Source organism: Meriones unguiculatus, chromosome 20 (genome assembly GCF_030254825.1).
Source record: "Meriones unguiculatus strain TT.TT164.6M chromosome 20, Bangor_MerUng_6.1, whole genome shotgun sequence".
Taxonomy (NCBI): domain Eukaryota; kingdom Metazoa; phylum Chordata; class Mammalia; order Rodentia; family Muridae; genus Meriones; species Meriones unguiculatus.
The window spans coordinates 27,493,009-27,514,554 of NC_083367.1; the positions used below are offsets into that span (position 1 = coordinate 27,493,009).

The 21,546-nt window shown below is 39.4% G+C and overlaps 1 protein-coding gene across 1 annotated transcript in view; it reads right to left on the reverse strand.

The window, feature by feature from the left end:
* Nucleotides 1-21,546, reverse strand: part of Lama2 (laminin subunit alpha 2) — a 591,463-nt gene that overhangs the window by 359,728 nt on the left and 210,189 nt on the right. The window contains exon 5 of the mRNA XM_060373445.1: nucleotides 1,589-1,768. Coding sequence (XP_060229428.1) covers nucleotides 1,589-1,768 — 180 coding nt within the window. The remainder of the gene's footprint in view (nucleotides 1-1,588; nucleotides 1,769-21,546) is intronic.

Below are 21,546 nucleotides of genomic sequence, written 5' to 3' on the forward strand. Positions count from 1 at the left end.
CTTTTGTATATTTAGATTTGCATGTAGTGTTCATTGAACTCGAGTTCTTTCGGGAAACATGTGCATATGTTGGCTCAACTCCTCATGCACAGTGCTACTATAAATAATAAATGTTTAATACAGCCCCCATTTAGCCCCATAAAAGATGACAAAAAGGAACAATAATTTTTCATTGATTTTTCCTTATGTACTTGTCAAAGAAGAATAAATTTCACAACAATATTGCTCAGATTTCTTCATGCTAAAAATAAAATTAAAGTTTTTTTTTTTTTTCAATCTGTGAAGAATCCAAACAGTATTGTGAAATAATGATTACTTCTGCATAAGGCAATTCACAATCTGGTGAAATATAATACAAAGTAAAATTGCTTCAAGTTTGGAAGATAACAGGCACTAGACTCCCTGCCATATGTTGCATGGCGATAATTAAAACTTTAGTAGTTATTCTGTGTTGACGGAGAGGTTAGGCATGGGTGGGTTAAGCAATGAAGAGACAAAGCAAGTGAAGTTAAGGAGCTGTGACACGCAGCTTACTGAGTCTTCAGTAGTTTGGTGGTGTCAGTGGTCTGATTATCATATAATCATTCTAGATCTAAGTGCTTTCCCCATGGGTTCAGTTTCACCCTACTGTCCTCATTTCAGCCCAAAACTTGCAGTCTTAGAGTACGCCAATTGCTTTGTCAGCATAGCTATGCCTCAGGGTTCAAGGGTGACTTGGACTGTTGTAATAGCTTGGTTGGGTGGAGACAGATCCTACACAAATTCGTGGTTAGAGAATGGACTAAACAGAGAGGAGTTGGACAGAATGAAAATTAGGAAGGGCAATCTGGGCAGATCACCCTTCTCATGGTCACTCCACAAATTTGTTTGTTTGGTACTGAAATAAAGCACACCATTAGCTTTGGTTGTCAAAGAGTTGTTGAAAGGGCACCTTAAACTTTTATTTTCTTCTCTTAATTTTGTTCATAAAGAAAAAAAAACACCCATGGCATCATTTTTGCAGATGCTGTGTATATGTGTGTTTCATTATTCCTTAATGGAGTTTTTAATATTTGATGAGTTAGCCTGGTCTTTGGACCAGCGATATTGACATCTTTGGAACTTTCTGTAAGACCACCACCTCAGTCCTGCTCTTCACCTACTGAATTAGAAAGTTGTTTCCACAAGAACAACAGCTGTGTGTACAGAAAAAAATATAAAATGTATTTCTTCATGTGGGTTATGGTCAAAGCTTTTCGAAGCCTCAGTTCTTTCAACAAGTAGCTTCTCAGAGTCAATTATAAAAATTCACATCACCTAAAGTGACAGAAACTAATGTAGTTCCTTAAGAAGATTATGAACGAGATATTATGGTCATCATTTTACAAAAGAAGAAATCAAAGTTGAAAAAATGTTGAAGGGGCTTGATAAATTCCATGTAGTTAATAAGTCGCAGAGCCGGCTTCTGAACAAAGGAGGGTCTGCTGGGTTTTAAAGCGGCTAACGATGAATGTTCCTACAGATCACAGACCGATTTCTCTCTCGATCCTTGACAGACTATTAAGAAGATGGGCGGCACGCAAGCGGCAATGCCGTCCCCAGCACTTACTCTTCTTGTGACAATGGGGTCGATTTCTCTGGGGTCTTTGTGAGCAAACATCATCAAGTCGGCGTTCAAGGTGCGGATCCGCTGGAATCTCAGGCGAATATAGCGAGCAGAGGTGAATTCCAGAAGCTCAGGGGAGGGATCGTCCGCACTTGGTCTCCCATTGATCAAAGAAATGTGAATCTATAAGAAGCAGAAAATGATTTACAGGCTCAGTTTCCCTCCTGCTTTCACCACACTGCAGATTCAGGCTCGTGTTCACACATCCGAGTGTGGTAAAGTAATTGAGGTAGTTATGAGCCTTTTTATAGACGTGCGTGTAAAAGCTTTGCTCATCTGTTACATGCTCCAATAGTATATGCTGCCCTTATTTGTAACTGTCTCTTCTAAGCCATCTCATCATCTTGACCCTCATTAGCATTTCCAGAAATTAACTATTAAATCAACTATAATTTTCTATAAATTAATGTGTTCTCAATTATTTAAGAATCTGTTATATAGTTAAAAAAAACACTTGGTAAGAAAATGCTAGACTGTATTTGACAAAACTAGGACCCCCCCCCCATCACGGATTAAAACTAATTCTGAATTTGAAATCTTCCTAAGGCAAATGGAGAAATACATTTCAGAGATGATATATGGAGTAAAAATGATAAATTTTGATGGAAAGTAGATAAATCTTTGCTCACAGACATTTCAATAGATTTGTTTTTGTTATGATTTATTTATTTTATAGTAATTGATAGACCAAGAAGACAAAAATTTACACAGGCTATTACATACTGTAAGAAAAATGGATTGTCTGAAAATGTATTAAACCTGGATGTAATGGTGACTTAAAAAATAACAGCACAATTGACACCAGAAGAAATGCAGTGCAATTTGATCAGACCATTTTCTGTGTAGAAATGGAGCGTGCCCAAATGCACACAAAGCTGTGTGTTCTCACAGGACTCCTTCAAGAGCACGTAATTTTTTTCTTTTTCTTATTTTTAGTAGTTCTTTTAGAATTCCGTACCATACATTTGAATCCTATTTATCCTTTTTCTCACTCTTTCCAGATCTCTCTCCATTCCCTTCCCACCCAAGTTTATGTGTGTGTGTATGTATGTATGTGAATGTGTGTGTATGTGTATGTGTGTTTATGAATGTGTGTATAATTTTTAAGCTCATCAAGTACAGTGTGTGATACCCATTAAGACTTGCTGGTCAGGCCTTAACTGGAACATGGACCACACCACTAAAAGAAAATGTCTCTCTCCCAGCAGCTATCAGCTACCCATAAAAAAGGACAGATAAATTGTTGCTTCAAATAAAGAGAACTGCCTCAAACAAAAGAAATAGGCTCCTGGGTATCTTTCCGAATGCTCTGAAATCAATAAAGGAAAGAAAGCTCAACATTTACAACAAATCTGGACCAAAAGAGTGATGAAAGCATTGTTAAAACAAAACAAAACAAAAAAAAACCCACAAATATCACTGACTGATCAGTTACTCATAAAATTCTACCATTTATGGGGCTAGAGAAGATGGCTCAGCAGTTAAGAGTACTGTGTGTTCTTCTAGAAGACCTGGGTTCAGTTCCTAGCAACCACATGGAAGCTCACACCTGTATATAACTCCAGTTCTAGGGTTTCTGACACTCTTTGTGAGACATTTACACAGGTAAAACAGAAATGAAAAATAAAATAAAATAAAAATAAATTAAAATTCTATCATTTATAATACAACAAATGTTAACTAAAAGTGCACTGGGTAACTACTTTTTCAGTTTTTAAATTGACGATGTTCCCTGTTATTGAAAACACTCTTTGAGGGTAAGACTAGTTTTGTATGGTCACATGTATTAGTTTTACACATATGAAGTAAAATAGCACAAACATGAATTGAGCAATGCATATCAGAATGAGAACTTACAGGGTAATTGATCTGCAATGTGTCTTTGTACAAAATAATATAGACAATGTAATATACATTAACTGAATATATTCAGTAGATGAACAGTTCCCATTGTCCACTCCTAGACTGATGTGCTGAATCTGGCTTTGGTGTTGATATGGCAAGGCCATCAGGAGGTAGTTAGATCATAGGGGTGGTATTCTCCTGAGCGGAATTAGTGCCCTGATAAGAGGAGTCCAGAATGCTAGCTTCTTTTGCACCAAGCAAGATCACAAGCTCAGAGTATGCAATCCAGAAAGAGCATTCTCACAGTAACTGATGAGTACCATGCTGACCCTGACCACAGCCTGTCAGCCTCTGCAGATGTGGGAAATCTAGTTCTTTAAAAGGTGCACACAGTGGAAGTATACTGGCTTGAAATCACATGTAAATATTCTTTTAGCACTTTTTGGAACATAGTAAAAGAAAGGAAACAACGTGTCAGTGTGAGAGTCCTTCCATAAATTATATATCTACATATTAAAATATGGGGAACAGTAAAAAATACTCTAATAGTTCGTTTTGTAGTCTATGGGAATGAAGTATTACTCATGAATTAATTCAATCAAATCAAAATTTAAAAATACTACTCAGCAATTAAAAACAAGGAGATTATGAAATTTGCAGGCAAATGGTGGGATCTAGAAAAGATCTTCCTGAGTGAGGAAAGGAGCAGAAAGACATACATGGTATATACTCACTTATATAGTCCTGTAAGATAGGATAAATATACTAAAATTTGTGCACTTAAAGAAGATAAACAAGAAAAAGGACACAAGGAAGATGATAAATCCTCACTTAGAAAGACAAATGGGATGGACAGGGAAAGTAGGAGAAAACAAGAAACAGGACAGGAGCCTACCGCAGAGGGCCTCTGAAAGACTCTACCTAGCAGCATATCAAAGCAGATGCTGAGACTCATCACCAAACCTTCAGTAGAGTGCAGGGAATCATATAATAAAAGGGGGAGTTAGCATGACCAGGAGAGGACAGGAGCTCCACAAGAACAAAATATATCAGGGCACGGGGGTCCTCTATGAGACTGTTTCTCCAACCAAGAACCATGTATGGATAAAACCTAGAACCCCTGCTTGGATGTAGCCTATGGCAGCTCAGTGTCCAAGTGGGTTTCTCTAGTAAGGGGAACAGGAACTGTTTCTGACATGAACTCAATGACTGGCTCCTTTACCCCCCCTGCCCCCCGAGGGAGGAACAGCCTTGCTAGGCCACAGAGGATGACATTGCAGCCAGTCCTGAAGATACCTGATAAGCTAGGGTCAGATGGAAGGGGAAGAGGACCTCCCCTAGCAGTGGACTTTGAAAGGGACAGGAAGGAGCTGAAGGAGGGAAAGTGGGATTGGGAGGGAATGAGAGAGGGGACTATGGCTGGGATACAAAGTAAATAACCTGTGATTAATATTAAAAATAAATAAAAAATTAATAAAAAAAGAAAAATATTTATTGAGTGATACATTCTGAATACAGCATGTGTGGATGCAGACATGCACTTACACACACATTCACAGGGGACTAAAGTGACTGGAGAACTAAGTGTGGAGGATTTGACCCCAGGGAAAGAGAAGTCAGTGGGGTCTGTGTGTGCGCTGCAGAGTGCTCACTCAGGTCAGCCTGGAATCCTCATCTGCTTCCGGGAGTCAGTATATCGTCTGTGTTAATTACATTTCTTTGGACAGGGAAGTCAATGATATGCATATCCATCCTAGAGTTCTACTTTTAGATAACCCCGGAGAGCATTTTACAACTTACTGCCAATAAACTACTTCAGTCACTGGAGAAATATAGCAATCACTGAGATGAGAAACTGATTCTGATGCTACACGCACACACACACACACACACACACACACACACACACAAGACTAGACCAAAAGGCTTCGTGATAAAATATATGAAACCCTCCAGCCAGTTGAATCAGACTCTGATATTTAGTGGTGAATCAATTCACTGAATGGACAGATTGGAGGGAGATAGAATGCAAGCTCTCTGGAAATGCTGAATCTCTCTCACAACACTAAATATCCTCTGTGGCTGGAGATCTGGGGAGTTGTGTACATTTTCTAATATTTCGTAATGTTGGCATCTAGCAGGTGAGAAGAAAAGTCCTTTAGTTTAAGTTGTTTCTTCTGCTTAAGAAGGGATCAATTAAATGTTCAAAGAAAGAGTAAATGATCCATGAAGCTGTTAAAACTAGTCTTTCTTAAAGGTTGACGCTAGCAACCTCAAAAGGTTCAGGAATGCTCGTTCTTGAATTTGTGCCTGAATTTGTGTCCTGTTTTCCGTAGATTTCCCCATGCCCAAATGATCTGGAGTGAAAGTGGAACCTCCTGAATATGTTAGACTCTGTTTCTCAGTGTCTTAATGTTTCACTGTGTAGATGCTAAGTGAGCCTCAACTTGACCATGTAAGGGATCAGTGATCTTTTCCAGTCCTCACCATTTGCCTGCAAATTTCATGATTTTTTTTTTATCACTGAGCAATATTCCATTGTGTAGCTGTACAACAGTTTCTGTATCCATTCCTCCACTGAGAGGCATCTGGGCTGTTTCCAGCTTCTGGCTATTACAAAAAAAGCTGCTGCAAACATGGTTGAGCAGATGTCCTTGTTGTATACTTGAGCATCTTTTGGATATATGCCTAGCGGTGGTATAGCTGGATCTTGAGGAAGCACTATTCCTAATTGTCTGAGAAAGCACAAGACGGTGGGAACTGGAAAAGATCATCCTGAGTGAGGTTTCCCAGAAGTAGAAAGACACACAGGGTATATACTCACTCATAAGTGGATACTAGACATATAATATAGGATAAACATACTGAAATATGTACACCTAAGGAAGCTAATCAGGAAGGACCCTGGGTAAGATGCTCAATCCTCATTGAGAAGAATGGACATTGGGGGAGGGAAAAAACAGTGAACAGGACAGGAGCCTACCACAGAGGGCCTCTGAAAGGCCCTACCCTGCAGGGTATCAAGGCAGATGTTAAGACTCAAAGCAAAACTTTGGGCAGAGTACAGGGAATCTTATAAAAGAAGTGGGAGATAGTAAGACCTGGAGAAGACAGGAGCTCCACAAGGACAGCCACAGATTCTAAAACACTGGGTACAGGAGTCTTCTCTGAGACTGATGCTCCAGCTAAGGACCACTCATGGAGATGGCCTGGAACCCCTGCACAGAGGTAGCCTATGTCAGTTCAGTATCCAAGTAGCCTCTATAGTAATGGGGACAGGGACTGTCTCTGACATGAACTGACTGGCCTGCTCTTTGATCACTTCTCCCTGAGCCGGGGAGCAGCCTTAGCAGGACATAGAGGAAGACAATGCAGCCACTCCTGATGAAACCTGATAGAACAGGGTCAGAGGCAAGGGGAGGAGGACCTCCCTTTTCAGTGGACTGGGAGAAGAACACAAGTGGGAAAGAGAGGGTGCGATTGGGAGAGGAGGAGGGAGGAAGGTACGGGGGGGATACAAAGTGAATAAACTATAATTAATAAAAATAAAAAATAATTAAAAAATGGAAAAAAGGAATCAGTGAATTCCACACAAATGTTTTTTTTTTTTTAAAGATGTGTATGTGCTCACTTAGATTAGCCAGCCACAGGAAAACACTGTGAAATATGCAGCAAAAGAACACTTTTTCTCACAGCTTTGGTATGCTCATCAAGTTGCTCTGCCAAGGGATCTTGTGAGAGTAACTAGTCCCAAGTTGTTTCTGGGATAAAAATCCAGCCAGATGTTTGTTCATGTTGTATGCTGTTTCCTTCGATTCATTCCTTCCTTCCTTTTTCCTTTTTTTCTTTTCTTCCTTCCTTCCACCCTTCTCCCTTCTTTTTATACTTTATCTAAATTATATCATGATATTGAATAACATATTTCTTCTGGCACAACACTGTGTAATTTCAAGTTTACTGGATTGCTTAGCCTATTTCTTACTCCTTATGAATCGACAACTCAGGGGTGTCTATCTTCAACGAAGATGAAAGGTAGAGGGCTTCAAGACCACCTCATCCTTGCTGTGAGGCTCTGGGGAGCTCTGAAAGCGACTGTCCTCTGCAATAGTTTCTGTTACAAACAAACTTCCCGACAGACAGACATGCTGCCATGGAAATTCATTCCAACTGAAAATGTCTGACTCTGACTATCAACTGGCCTTTTAGATTTTGAAATGACTTTTCTCAGAAATGGGAAAAGTTTCATTACAGTTTCATTGCAGTTGGAATAAAAAGAAGTGGCCTAGTTACCAAAGGCTTACTTGTTTCATTACCAAATGACTTCATCAATAGTACCCTGCCCACCAACTGTCAGACACTAGGCCAATCTTACTAAATGTCATGCTGCCCTTGCAGATGGCTAAGACAACACTGTGTCTATACTATTTTACTTTGAAATGCAGTTTTAAAACATTTTATTCATCAAGTAAACGGGTTTATACTCTGGAGAATTTTCCCATTTCAATATCTGCTTTAGGTGGCTAGAAGTGCTCTCAGTGATACAGGGTTACCATGGGAATGGGTGCACAAGATAAAGAAGATTTGGGGGAAAAATTTGGACATTATTGGCACACATCAGCAATTCTGCAGTGAGTAGTGGAAGGAATGAGGTTCAAAAAGTAGCATGTTCCCTTAGAATAGCTCCAAATCCTGTTTGTATCTGCAACTTCTAAGAGCATGCCAGTGAAATAAGCACAGCATCATGAAAGGACTCTGACCCTAGGCCTTCTTCAAACAGTAAGTCCTCAGGTATAGAATGCGATTGTCTATTCATAAGTGCTGCAAAGCTTTTACTCATAAAAGAATGGAAGCTGTTGGGGAAAGTTGCACATCCAATTGTGTCTGGGAGAGTTGACTCTAAGGTTCACTTTGAAAACCTAACCTAACTTTCATTTTAGAGCGTGTATACAGAAAGTGTTTGCAGAATGGAGAGGAGCTGCGTGATACTTAGGAAAAGGAGGGAATGCAGCATTTGTTTCAGTGATACTAACACAATGTAAAACTAGGGTTTGTCCCTCAGTGGTAACTGGCCTGTCTTTGGTTTATACCTCCCCTCTGATGTTACTGCTCCAAAGATCCCTCATTCCATGGAGCCTGCTCTCACAAAAGGCACAAATAGCCTTTACCATTACTAGCTAAAATGACCAGTTCTCAGTCTGCACCACATCTGACTGCTACCAGCAAGTGAAGCAATTAACTTGCTGTATTGATCCAGACAACAAGCGGCCCTCATTGTGCTCCTACCTATCTAAGGCTCTCTTTTCAAACCCGTTCACTATTTCAACTTGAGGATACCTCATCTGAATAGCTCTAGGCAGAAGTGTGTCACTCTAAAATGTTGCGTATCTTGGATGCCTTCATATACCTGATGTGAAACCTTCAGAATGAGAGCTGCGTCTAAGGATGAAATTAATTTGTTCCATTCTGGAGTGTTTCAGTTTGGAATTGTGGATGAGGTTGTTCATTTTACACCTTAGCTCCCTCTAATATTAGTGTGACATGGCGCTCCATTTTCTGCCTTTTCTCCTGCTTTTTAAAAATAAACTTCATATATGTTGTAGTATGATTTATATAATAAATATGTTATTTGATATATTTGTATATATATATTACATCAATGAGAAATTATTAAATGTCATTAAAAGGAACAATTTCTGTAAAGAAATATAATAGGATCTCCTTGTAAAAATGCATCATGTGCCTCGACACTCCTTTTAACTGGCATGTAGCATGTTAATTTAATCTAGAAAGCCTTTGGTAACTAGGCCACTTCTTTTTATTCCAACTGCAATAATGACTCCTGCATGATTAATGATTTCAGAGTTGATGCATTCAAAAGGACATGTCAAAGACCTGTGTGTGGTCCTGACTTCTTTAAAAAACCTATTCCAAGACTCCAGGCAGACATTGCCCTAGTGAACTGCTTATCAAATATGACTGCATCATGGACAATTCCATGCTTGAGCATCTTCTTCACCTCTGTTTCATGTTCCCCATATCAGGTATTTTCATCTAGACATACACTTTGTTTCAGTTGCCCTAAAATGAACATTGTTTTCTCCTGTTTTTCTGAGCTATAATTCTTGTGTTTGTCTTTTTTTCTGGATGAAAGCTTTGCCTCTCTTGAAATACTTAAACAAATTCTTTACTGACACATCGATTGTCATTAATACATTGAAACATAATAAGAAAATCAGCTAAAATCACAGAATATTTGTCATTTCTTCTTACCTCGCTATTCTCCTAGTAAAAATCAAGATCCTGGGCCTAAAGGTTTGGCTGATTTATCGGCTGGTTAAAAAAACATATATATCCTCTGCCTTTCATTTTGCAATGGAGAAGGATAAGACTCCTTTTTCTCTCCATACTAAAACAGCTTTCAAGGGGCAGTGAATGCTATGTTTCATAAAATGGCAGAACACACAGTGGGTCTAAAATTTAAGCAAGCTCATGAACAGAATCAAAGTCTCAGCTGCTTTAGGGGTCCCAGTTTTCTCAAAGTCTCAACATTGGGATGGTCCTGGTTTTCAGAATATATGTGCCAGTCTTCCGGCTTTCAACAGCTCAAAGCAATCCAGAAAAGCATTCATTTCTAAGTCTCTTGTTAAACGTGAGCTTTGATCAGCTTCATCTGAAACATGCCTGGATGGATAACCTGTAATGAATCATAATTAAATGAAAGAGCATATGACTTCCACTGGTCATGATGTATAAGAAGAATACTGATCACTAAGTGCTAGAAATTTTCAAAAGGAGTAAAATCATTACTAAATGTGCCCCCTACCCCTTCCTTTGATTTCTAAGTCTGAAAGGTCCTTGACATATAAGAGTTTCTCTTACATCACGTACTCTCAGAGCTTTTAAAGTAATAAAACAGTGACCTAAGTTGAAAATATTTTATTTAGCATTGATGGTTTTTTTTTTTTTTTTTTTTTTTTTTTTTGTGTGTGTGTGTGTGTGCAGTTCTATAATATTTGCATGGATAAAAGAAGACTTGTCAAAATAGGTTTTCTCAGTCTCTTTGGGGAGCTTCTCATCTACATTTTTATCAAATGCAAATGTCATTGCTAAATCTTTGTGCTGTCAAGCCAAGACTATACAGGGATACAGATATCTATCGTGTGATAGTCACCGCCAGGAAGGAATCCAGGGGGAGCAGCTCCAGAGCAAGGCATGAGGGAAAACACCAGAAGGAAGCTCTCTCACTCTCCTTAGACATTTGCATTGCTCCAAATTTTGCTTTGGGTGTGCCTCAACTAGAGATAGTCTAAGAAAATAAGTCATTGTTCATCTGTTGCATTCCCTTCAGTATTTCAGAAGGACCTTACATATAGAAACAACATTGGTTATCATTGTGCAAGTACCAGATATTGGAAAGCATGATCAGGATGTATTAACCGATGCCATGTTAATCCAGCTAATACTTCCTGAGGGGTGTCACTCTTTTTTAAAGAAAAAAAAATACTGAATTTTAAGCGACTGTGCTCAAGTGTAGCTGAGATTTGCTCTAATACCATTCTGACTTCACTGACAAGGCACTTCAGCTCATTATTACACTATCAAGCAAATCAGCAGTTCAATAAGCATATGTTCAATAAATAACATCAGGTCATGTAGACACAACTAGGAGATTTATACGGAGAGAAGACTATTGCCGATGAGCCTCTTCCATGCATCTGTTTCCCATTTTAACATCAGACATGGTTCCATCCAGTTGTGAATATGACGGCGTCAATGCGTTATTCCCATTTCCTTTTTATACCTCACCCATGATTCTTCAGATTTCCTTTATGATTCTGATTTTCCTTAATTCACTTGTGCAGGATTTGCCCCTCTGGTTATGTTTTATTGAGGACTTTCTGGAGTGGAATTACTATTAGGCTCCAGTCCTACTCAGACATTGCTGGACCAGATTGAGAACAGATTTCCTGAAAGGGGGCAGGCACGAGGCAGAATAGAACATGGAAGATCTCTAAGCCAGGGAACAGTTCTATACATAGCAATTCATCTAATACCAAAGTATATTAATATAGACACTCTTGGTTCATAGAAGCAAACTTCTGAGAAATCAGAACCATAACTATCTGTTTCTTGGAGTTAATGAATGAATCATTATCATACAGAAATAATCCACATTCTAAATTTTCATTAATTTCAATTTTTTCTAAATTTTTATTAATTTCAAAATGAACAAAATTTGTGGCAAAAGTTTGTTAATATAAGTATTTTATCAAGTGAGAACTAATGGTATCCAAAGCAATTTACATTATGTGGATGTTCTACAAGGTAGAAAGTACTATAACTTTGAACTATAGGGAAAGTAAAAAAAATGTTCATATTTAAAATAAACAGCTGTGAAATTAATATGGTCTTCTTTAATCCGAGGATGTAAATTGGAGCAGGCCCTAAGTACAGGGAGAGTGTTCCATGACCTACATTGGTAGCACAGAACAATTGGTACTCTTAGAAGTCATATAACAACACAAAGGAAGACTAACACAACCTTTTCCTGTTTTGTTTTCAGTCCCTGTGTGGGAACACTTGTTTAAAATTAAAATAAAATCTTGGAACAGGCAACACAAATACTGTGCCAGATCCTGTGTCATTTCATTGGAATAAAGCCTGCATGTGTGTTTGAAGGAGAAATTCAGTCTCTTTCAGTCTTGTTCTCTGATTCAAAGGCTCCTTGGAGAGAAAGTATACTTGGACCTCACAAGTGTGCAAATGAAAATCTGTAGGAATATCTTGTTTGGTTGTCACATTTTATGATAACCCTTGGTAGTCTCAACTGATTTTAAACCCCAAAAAGGTCTCTCTAAAGAAGCAAGATATAAAAGACTTTAAAATAAAAAAATACTGATATTTGGCGAAAATTTGAGATATAGCTCCCTAATACTGAGCATGTTCCCCAGGCTCACTCCATTCCTGACACCTTTGGTACAATCCCACCCTGCCATTTGCCTGTTACTTGTTTGACCACCTTCTCTCTCCTCTTATTTTTATTTTCACAGTATTAAATTAGGATAGTTCCTTTCACATCTTAGCTATTGTTCATCTGGCTGTTTAGCAATTTCCTCTAAGGTAAATCCTTCATCTTGCAGGAAGACCTGATAAGAAACGGGATGTTAATAGAGAGGTGAAACAAAAGGATGCTCTAAGACAGTTGTTCTCAACCTGTGGGTCATAATCCCCTTAAGGTTGACTGACCCTTTCAGGAGTTGTGTATCATGCATTATGATTCATAACAGCATGAAATTACAGTTACAACGTGGCAATAAAAATAATTTTATGGTTGGGGTCAACACAAGATGAGGGACTATGTAAAAAGGGTCACAGCTTTAGGAAGGTTAAGAACCATTTCTCTAAGAGGATGTGAAACATTCCATCCTTCAGGAAAGCGTATTAAACTCAGGAAGTAAACAATTCAGTAACTCCAGGAAGTCCCTGAAACAGAGCAGATTCACTAGGCCCTTCTATTGCAAAGCATACATATAGCTATAAGAACTGAAGAATACACTGTCAGACAATCTGAACTACAAAGAGGCTCAGAGCAGCTGAGCAGCATGGAATGAAGTGGAGACAAGCCAAATTACCTGCAAGAAGCAGAGAGCAGCTTGGGTGTCTGGAAGAGAATCAGAGCAACTGAGGAGATAGGAAAGAACACCTTCGAGCTCTTGAGCACCTCCAGTCTCCCTGGTATGCTCCAGATTTCCAGCTTTCATGAGACGTCACCTGTCCTAGGGTAGACTTTTTTGTAATATCGCTGACTTGGAGTCATTTCTCCTTTGTGTCCCCCCACCGATATTCCTTTCAGTAACTCCAGAAAACTTCTTTGGTTCACCAGGTTGGACACTGGTGGTATTTTTACTTTGTTTTTGGTTTCCTATGTGGAATAAGTAAATATTTACATCTCCCCAGGAATAGTAAATTGCAACACTTGTACCGCCTACATTTTCATTGTAAGGGAAAAACTGTGTATCATTGGTTGGCTAAGTTTCTATGCTTTTAAGTGAAGACATGTGATCTATTTCTCTATACATGAATCCAGACTATCTTTGTACCAGAAAATAGTGGTTTTATTCCTCCTGTTTTTTTTATTGTATAAAAATTTTCATAATTTTTTTTATTTTTGCATAACAAAATTTGTATTACTATAACTGTTGATTGTTTCATTGTAGTGAGCTTTTGAATCAGACTCATGTAGTGGTGTGCAGATTCTACCATCTTTTTCTAACATAAGATTATCTGTGTGCTAAGACTGTATCGTTGTATGCAAATGTTCAGAAAGTTTGATTTTTAATATCATACTAATTGGAGGCACTATGGTTTCATTACTTACTATTCCATATGATTATTTGAATCAACCGTGTCAAAATTTTCTTTGTAAAAATTAAATATTAACAACACCTTAAATTTCCATGTGTGAGTTAAAAGAAATTTATGTGACGTTATTAGAACAGTGCACAGCTCAAAGGGAAAATGCTGTTATTTGTGATTTTTGAGATTAAGAAAAATTGTGAAGTAAATGGCTGTACATCTCATACTGCTCCCCCTTCCTTTATCCTGGCTACCTATTGCCAACCTGTACTGCCTCAGACAAAAGCGACAGCAACAAAGTTTCCATCCACCATACAGAAGCCATGCTGTGATATGAAAGTGCTTGGGTGTCAATGGAAGAACAGGAATGAAGCCCACCAGAGCACACCCCCGTGTTTTCTTTTCTTACCCATATCCTATTTCTACAAAGCCAGTTAGGGGAGAAATCACCAGAAAAGCTCCAAGCTCAAGACCTGCACGTCTGTGCTAAAACTACTGTCCTGGAAATGGCCTGTGTTCTCATCCCATCACGTGATAGTTTCAGGCACTGAGATCATAGGAATGACCAAGGACCAACACAAAAGCTGCAGGAAGAAGAGGCCTGCAGAATCGGTTACATCTGGGCAGTCACTTGTAAGGGAAGAAAGATGAAAAGGAAAAGAATGTGATATAACAAGGGACCTTCTATAAATCTGACTTCAGACTGGAAAGATGGCCGGGGCTGCTGCAGTAATTATGGCTTATCGCCCTGATGGGCACAGATGGTTAGATAGTCTAAATGAATAACGTGTTAAGACTGTTTCACAAGGAGACTTGATCTTCATTTTGTATGCTTAATAGAATGGATGCCAGCAATTATGATGCCTGTTGTCAGAGTCTCAGATTGAGGTCCCTCCCATCAGTCTGTACGGCATGGGTCCTGATCATTTATTTACTAACTCTGTAGACTGTTGGCTTGCTGCACTCCGACATCTGTAAGGCTCCAGCGGATCTTGAGTCCTTTCAAAGAAACAGAGTGCACATAGGGATTTCGCCTCCCACACAAGCAGAAGATGAAGATTTCTGCCGATTTACCAAGTACACAGTGTTCTTGTTCTTTTTCTGGCCTCCAACTAATAATTGACCACAGGAAGCTGCCGGGCCGTGCCCTCAAAGAAGCTCAGAAACTGTTCACGTTGTTGGTTAGCTAGCAGGGGGCAGAACAGGCTGAAACTCAGGGCCTTCTTTTTTAAAAGGACCTGTGCAGAATTACAAATAGCTTGAAACATTAAAACTTGAGAAAAAAAAAATGAATAAGCCGCTGATTGGAGGTCATTGATCATTTTTTTTAAAGTAATTCATCTAAAGGAGACATTGTTACACAACATTTCTTTTCTCTTTCCTCTTGATAAAAACAGTGTGAATGAAAGGTAAAGGGAATAAAGGATTTAATCAATCATCCAGGGGCCAAGGCAGAATTGCTTTCTCTTATACATTGCTGCCAAGTTCATAGACTCAGGTTTGTTTCCAATTATTTGTAATATGTTTTCCCAAAAGAATTTATAATAGGTTGTTTAGGCACTGTTCCCTTTTCTATTAATGACCAAAACACAACTGTTCCTCCTCAGCCCAAAGCAAGGTGGGTAAATTAGGAAATTGTTATGGATGTTGCTGTTGGTCTTCAGTGGTTTTGTGTTTGCTTGTTTTTATTCTAAACTAGCTCCAATAAGAGCAGGAACGGGACTATTTCCTTGTCTTTTTTTTTTTCTTTGTTCCTATCACCTTACTTCCAAAACAAGGTAACATGACACATCACAGAAGCAGGTTATCACAATGACACCTGGGAAATACTAAAAGGATCATATGTCAAGGTTACAGGATGTGGCTTTTGCCATTCTAACACTTGTGAACTTGCTGCTCCAAGGATATGCTACAAGCCTGTGAATTTTTACTGCCTGAATGGAATGGTTCTGACACCTAAACAGCACCTTTATCTGTAGTCTCTGGCTCCCCAGTAGCTTCTGCCCTAAGTTTTCGTGTCTCTCACAATCATTCACAGAGATCCTCAGGCTGACTTAGGTGCACCCAAGGGCTCAAAGGAAATCACAGATTCATTACCAGGAGCCATTCCTTGTTGGACAGCTAAGCACGGCAACTCTGAAACCCTGTTTACAGCAGACAGTGGCCTAGACTCCCGTGGAGAAGCGATTTCTTGCCTCCTCTTGTTCCAAACATTTTACTACATTCTGTGAGTCCAGAGATCACAGAGATCACAGAGGCCACGTTATGCTTCCTGTCTTTATCCACAGTGAACCTCAGAAGTCAGCATTACCATACCTCAGGCCTCCGTGAGTGCCAGTATTGGTTGGATTTTCTGTAAGATTTCTGAAAAATCTGATTAATAGTATATCATTTGTGAAAATTCATTCCCATTTCTGTTTCTAGCCAGAAGTAAGCCCTTTGACTACAATACCACATGATCCTCCCACCTTCTGACCTAAATGCTGTCTTTATGCATGTTTCAAGTTTCCTAATTTTATCTCTAAAGTTTCCAACTTTAACACCGAAATACAGCTTACTTTTGTTTCTGAAGGTATGCAGCATACTTTTCTTCACTTGGGTATCTGCTCCCATATTTACAAATACATTGCAAAATGTGAAACCATGGTGAAACCAATGCTAAAGGAACGATGAATCTTAGGTTACAGATGCCATCAGTGAACGTATAGGTTGTACCAAAGTGCACATAAACCACCCCAAATCCCATTTCCTTTTTAAATTTTATTTTATTTATAACAATTTATTCATTTTTGTATCCCTACTGAAGCCTCCTTCCTTGTCTCCTCTCAGTCCCACCTACCCTCCCTCATCTCCTCCTATGCCCCTTCCCTAGTCCTCTAATAGAGGAGATCCTCTTCCAGTTCCCTCTGACCCTAGCCTATCAGGTTTCATCAGGACTGGCTTCATTGTCTTTCCCTTTGGACTGGTAAGGCTGCTCCCCCCCTCAGGGGGAGGTGATCAAAGAGCCAGCCACTGAGTTCATGTCACAGACAATCCCTGTTTCCATTACTGGGGAGCAGCCCACTTGGAAACTAACAGAGCAGTGAGTCAAATCCCATTTCTAAGGTAACAACACAAATATACATACATATATATATATATATATATATATATATATATATATATATATAACAGTTTTGAAACAAGGACTCCAAGAGTTTATTAAGTGAATGTTAATGTTTATCAAAGTAATATTATTTTTCAAATAATTATTTGAAATGATTAGTAAAAATACTGACTTGTCTCAAATTATTTTAATCCCACTGTATTTTGTTTTTGTCATGAAGTGATGGGGGGAGGATATTTCAAGAACAAAAGGTATTTTGGGAAAGAAAATAGGACATAAAAATAAAAGGTTGGACCAAAATTCAAGCTGAAATTGAAGAAAGGTTCATGGAGCAGAGCTGCAGTTGTGCTCTCATTACCCACAATTCCAGGGGCCAGTTGAACTTCAGGGTCCTTCAAGATTACAAGGGACAGCTGCTGGGAAACACTGAATGTTTAAGGAAAGAATTGGTAACAAAAGACCATTTACTCAAAAAACCATTTCCTTTTAGCAGCCACCTTTTTCTTCAACTTTGCTTGGTCTCAGTAACTTGTGGTCAGCCATAGTCCAAGTAGATTAATTTTCTATTAGTTCTTTCAAAACAGACAAACCACATCCATATACTTTTAATTAGAATATATTGGTATCATTGCCATAAGTTAATTATCATTGATCTCTTATTGTGCCCAGTGTATCAATAGGTATTATCTCAGATATGGATGCAGGGAGATAGGCAGAGAATTTTAAGAGTTGGGTTCTGTCCTTAGTTTTTAGTAGGTCCCAGGGGATCTTAGAATACCACCTGTGGAAAAGGGGGCATACTCCTCAATGACATCAAATCTTTGCCTTCAACTTAAGATTGTAAACCATTCATCACCAAAAGGATATTAATGCATCTGTGTCACATGTTAGAAAATATGATTTAAAGTTTAAAAACGCTATCTTAAAGTTAAACCTATATTGAGAATTGTAATTCCTTTTTAAAGATTTATTTTTTTATGTCTTCACGAAAGGTGAGGTAGGTTACTGGAAAGGTCAGAAGGAAGTGTCAGATCCTCTGGACTGGGCTTCCAAGCAGTGATGAGCTAGATCCTAGGGGCTGAATTCAGGTTCCCTGCAGTAGCACAAGACACTCTTCACCACAAAGCCTCTTTCCAGCCTCATCTAGTGTATTTAAATCATGATTATGTGATAAACTTTTTAAACTTATAATTCTGTACACTTCCATTTTCAGCCAGTAATATCATGAAAGGCTGGAAAGCTAAAACAGATTTTGTCACATGATCTTCTAATGTACGTTCTCATTTCCATAAAGTAACAAGCCCTACTTTACACTTGGCTTTCCTCTAAATCTGACAACCAAAAGAACAGTTCTTCATAGAAGAGTCACCTGTCCAGCCCTTACAGATTGTAGAAGAGGTGGTGTGTGTTTTCAGAAGAACATCTATTTGACAAGTTGAAAATATTAATTATGTTTTTCTCATTTCCATAGCACCAAATACCTATTGATGACTAGCTATATCAGCTAGTTTGACCCATGTGTTTGGCATCATACATGAAATCGCTTCAAAAAAATAAGTGCTTTTTTAAGTCTGGTTCTTAGTGAGAGAAAAATTTTAAAGTAAGGTTTTCGAAATACCATGAATAAATTAACTTGAAAACAATTATCTTTCAATGTTTACATGTACAAATAAAAGCCAAAATTGAAAGCCACTTATGAATATCCAACATTAAATGAGATTGTCAGTTAGTGAATCTATGTCTAATAGTCAAACATTTTGCATGTTTGAACTCTTGAGTTTATATTTCATGCTACTGAAATATATTCATCAATACACAGCACGTAAGCTCTGACAGATAACTTAGACTATAAATCCTGAAGGATAAATAGCATACACTGGATTATTTGCTATTGTAAAATGAATACCAAGGCTGGGCACATCTTTCTTTGTAGATATGAAGCCCCCTTCTCATGTGAAGGTTTTTGAGTAGCACTTTAGCACTTTTATTTTCTTGTTTGCATATTGAAACTGGCAGTTACACATAAATTGCATCACATTCAAACACGTGTTTCTCATGTCATATTTCACATCCTCCAACCAAGAGGCTCCAGAGCACCTGCAAAGTTCTTGTAAGAAAATTTACCCTTAATGTTGGGCATTGAATTAAAGGTTGTGTATTCCCTCTATGGCTTGTGAAGGATGATGCCCCTTCTGAGGGATGCAATTCTAGCTTCACAGACATCTTTGGCAACATCAGTGTCCTGGTTTTCAATCCCCTGAATTTTATAGTGAAGCAACATTTCTTGTGTAGACTCCAGACCAGTGTAGAGTGTCCATTCACCCTCAACACAACACTGAATAGATCCTTCTTGTTTAACAAATCCCCCTCTCAGTCTTCCTCAACTCCTCAGACAGTAACTCAATCTTTACAGTTGCTTAGGCCAAACCCGGGTACTCATCTTTTGAGCCTCTCATCTCCTCACACCTCATGGAAAAGCCATCAACACATTCTCTTGGCAGACCCAGTTAGGCAGGAAATCCTACTGGCTCGACTTGCAAGGTGTCTGTTCTACTTCAGCCATATCTTAACACCACCACTGCCGCCGGGGAGATCTAAGCTGCTATCATGCATCCTCTGAACTGCTGCCAGTCTTCTCACTGCTTTCCTGCTTCCACCTCTCCTTCCTGGCTCCAGTATTGACCCAGAACAGCTGGAGCAAGACGCGAGGGGAAGGAGGTATGGAGAATAGCTGTTCACTTACTGAAAGTTGTTTTTACAAGTGCTGGGTATGATCTGAGTTTGGATGATGGTGCTGGCTGCGAAGAAGGTCCTGTCCTACATATGGCTAGCCTGTCCCTGTCAAGCTGGCGAGTGAGATGATGGGTAAAGCCCATCTTCACAAGCCTTTTGAAAAATATTTAAAAGACTGTGAGGGGTCTGAGATTTCACACTATTTACAAGAAAGATTAAGTTAGTGGATGTACTTTCATGGAGTCCAGAAGGACAATCGTGGACCCTAAACCGGAAAAGATCACTAATACTCCAATCCCAGGAGGCAGAGGAGCATGTGTGGTGCAATTTTTCCCAGTTGCACATTCTGGAGCAAAGCAGAGACAGGGACAGTTCTGTCTGAGCTCTCTGTGCACAACAGGGGATGAACCCTGACTCCAGGCGCTGCGGGCTTTATTAGGTAGGTGCCTACTGACTGATGCTTAGCCCCGCCCCCTGGATGGAGACTCCGCCCCTTCCACCTAGGCCCATCTGCCCTTTGCCTCCAAGAGATGCGATTTATGCCTTCCAGACCTGCTGCTCTATGAACATCTTCAAAACTATTTCCTGGACAATTCACTGCGATTAAGAAGCTTATAACTGGTTTGCCAAGGTTTCTGAGTTCAAGCCTTAGCTTTTGGATTCAACTGTTAGGCGAAACACACCACTTCACAGAAGAACGCTGCATGGATTGCATGGCTTTGTGTGCAAAAATACTTTTAAAGGCACACTTTCATATCCCCCCCCTTTAAAAACAAAATGCTTGGTTGTGTATTAGTTAACATAAAGTCTGTAGTGGACACAACACCACAAGGTCAGAGTTACGGCAACTATGCCAGAATCGTCAGAATCGTCGTGTACACGCGCCAACGTGCCCATAGCCACCCAACCAAACTTCCTTCTCTCCTCACTTAGATACTAACACAAGAGCTAAGATCTACCGTGTTAGCAAGTTTTTAACTCCAAGCACACTGTCCCGCGTAGCGCTCTGCGTTCATCTTCTTTAACTGTAACCTTATCAATCCGTTCTCTCGCCCTTCTCCCACAAGCCCGTCTATGTAAGTGCAAATCCGCCTCTATGGATTTTGACCCCTGTGAGTATCAGGGGAAAGCCGTACTACTTGTTCAGCGTCTGGCTTGTCCCATTTACGTGTCTCCTAGCTTCACATGCCGTGTGTCTCATTGGATGTCTTTCTTTTGAAAGGAGGTGGTACACGTCACGTTTTGCCATTCGTCCAGAGTTCCCTTTACATAGCTTCTAAGGTTTGGCTATTACACTGATTCTACAAAGAGCGCCCTGGGTCTAGCTGTCACATTGAAATGCTAATTTCAGTTCCTGCGAAGCAGAATTTTAAACTTTAGGACAATCTCTACAGCGCTTTTAGTATCAGCTGCTCCACGCTGTGTGCTGCCTATAATTTACATTCTTCTTATTTAATTCTCCTGGCTATGAAGGTATTACTATGTTGCCTATTTTTCCAGATCATGAAAGATTAGAAAATGTTAAAGAATTTAGCCAAGAACAAGAGTTTGGAAGGTCGGTATTTGGGATTCCCCAGGAGTCACTGAGGAGGCCAAAATATAGCAAACAGAGAGAAGCCATGGGCAATGGCCCAGAAGTCCTTGTCCAGGAACCTAGGATGACTCTGTTTTCCCTAATGGACAAGTCACAACACTGTTTAAACATCATGCCTAAGGAGCAGAACGTCGGGTATCCTCTTGATTTCTGTGGTTCTGTTTGGTAGCAGACAGAGCATTGACGTGCCTAGCTGTGAGGTACAGAAAAGCGCTAAGCCTTCCTGTCCCCTTGCTCTGATAATGTATTTTGACCGCAGTAGGATGA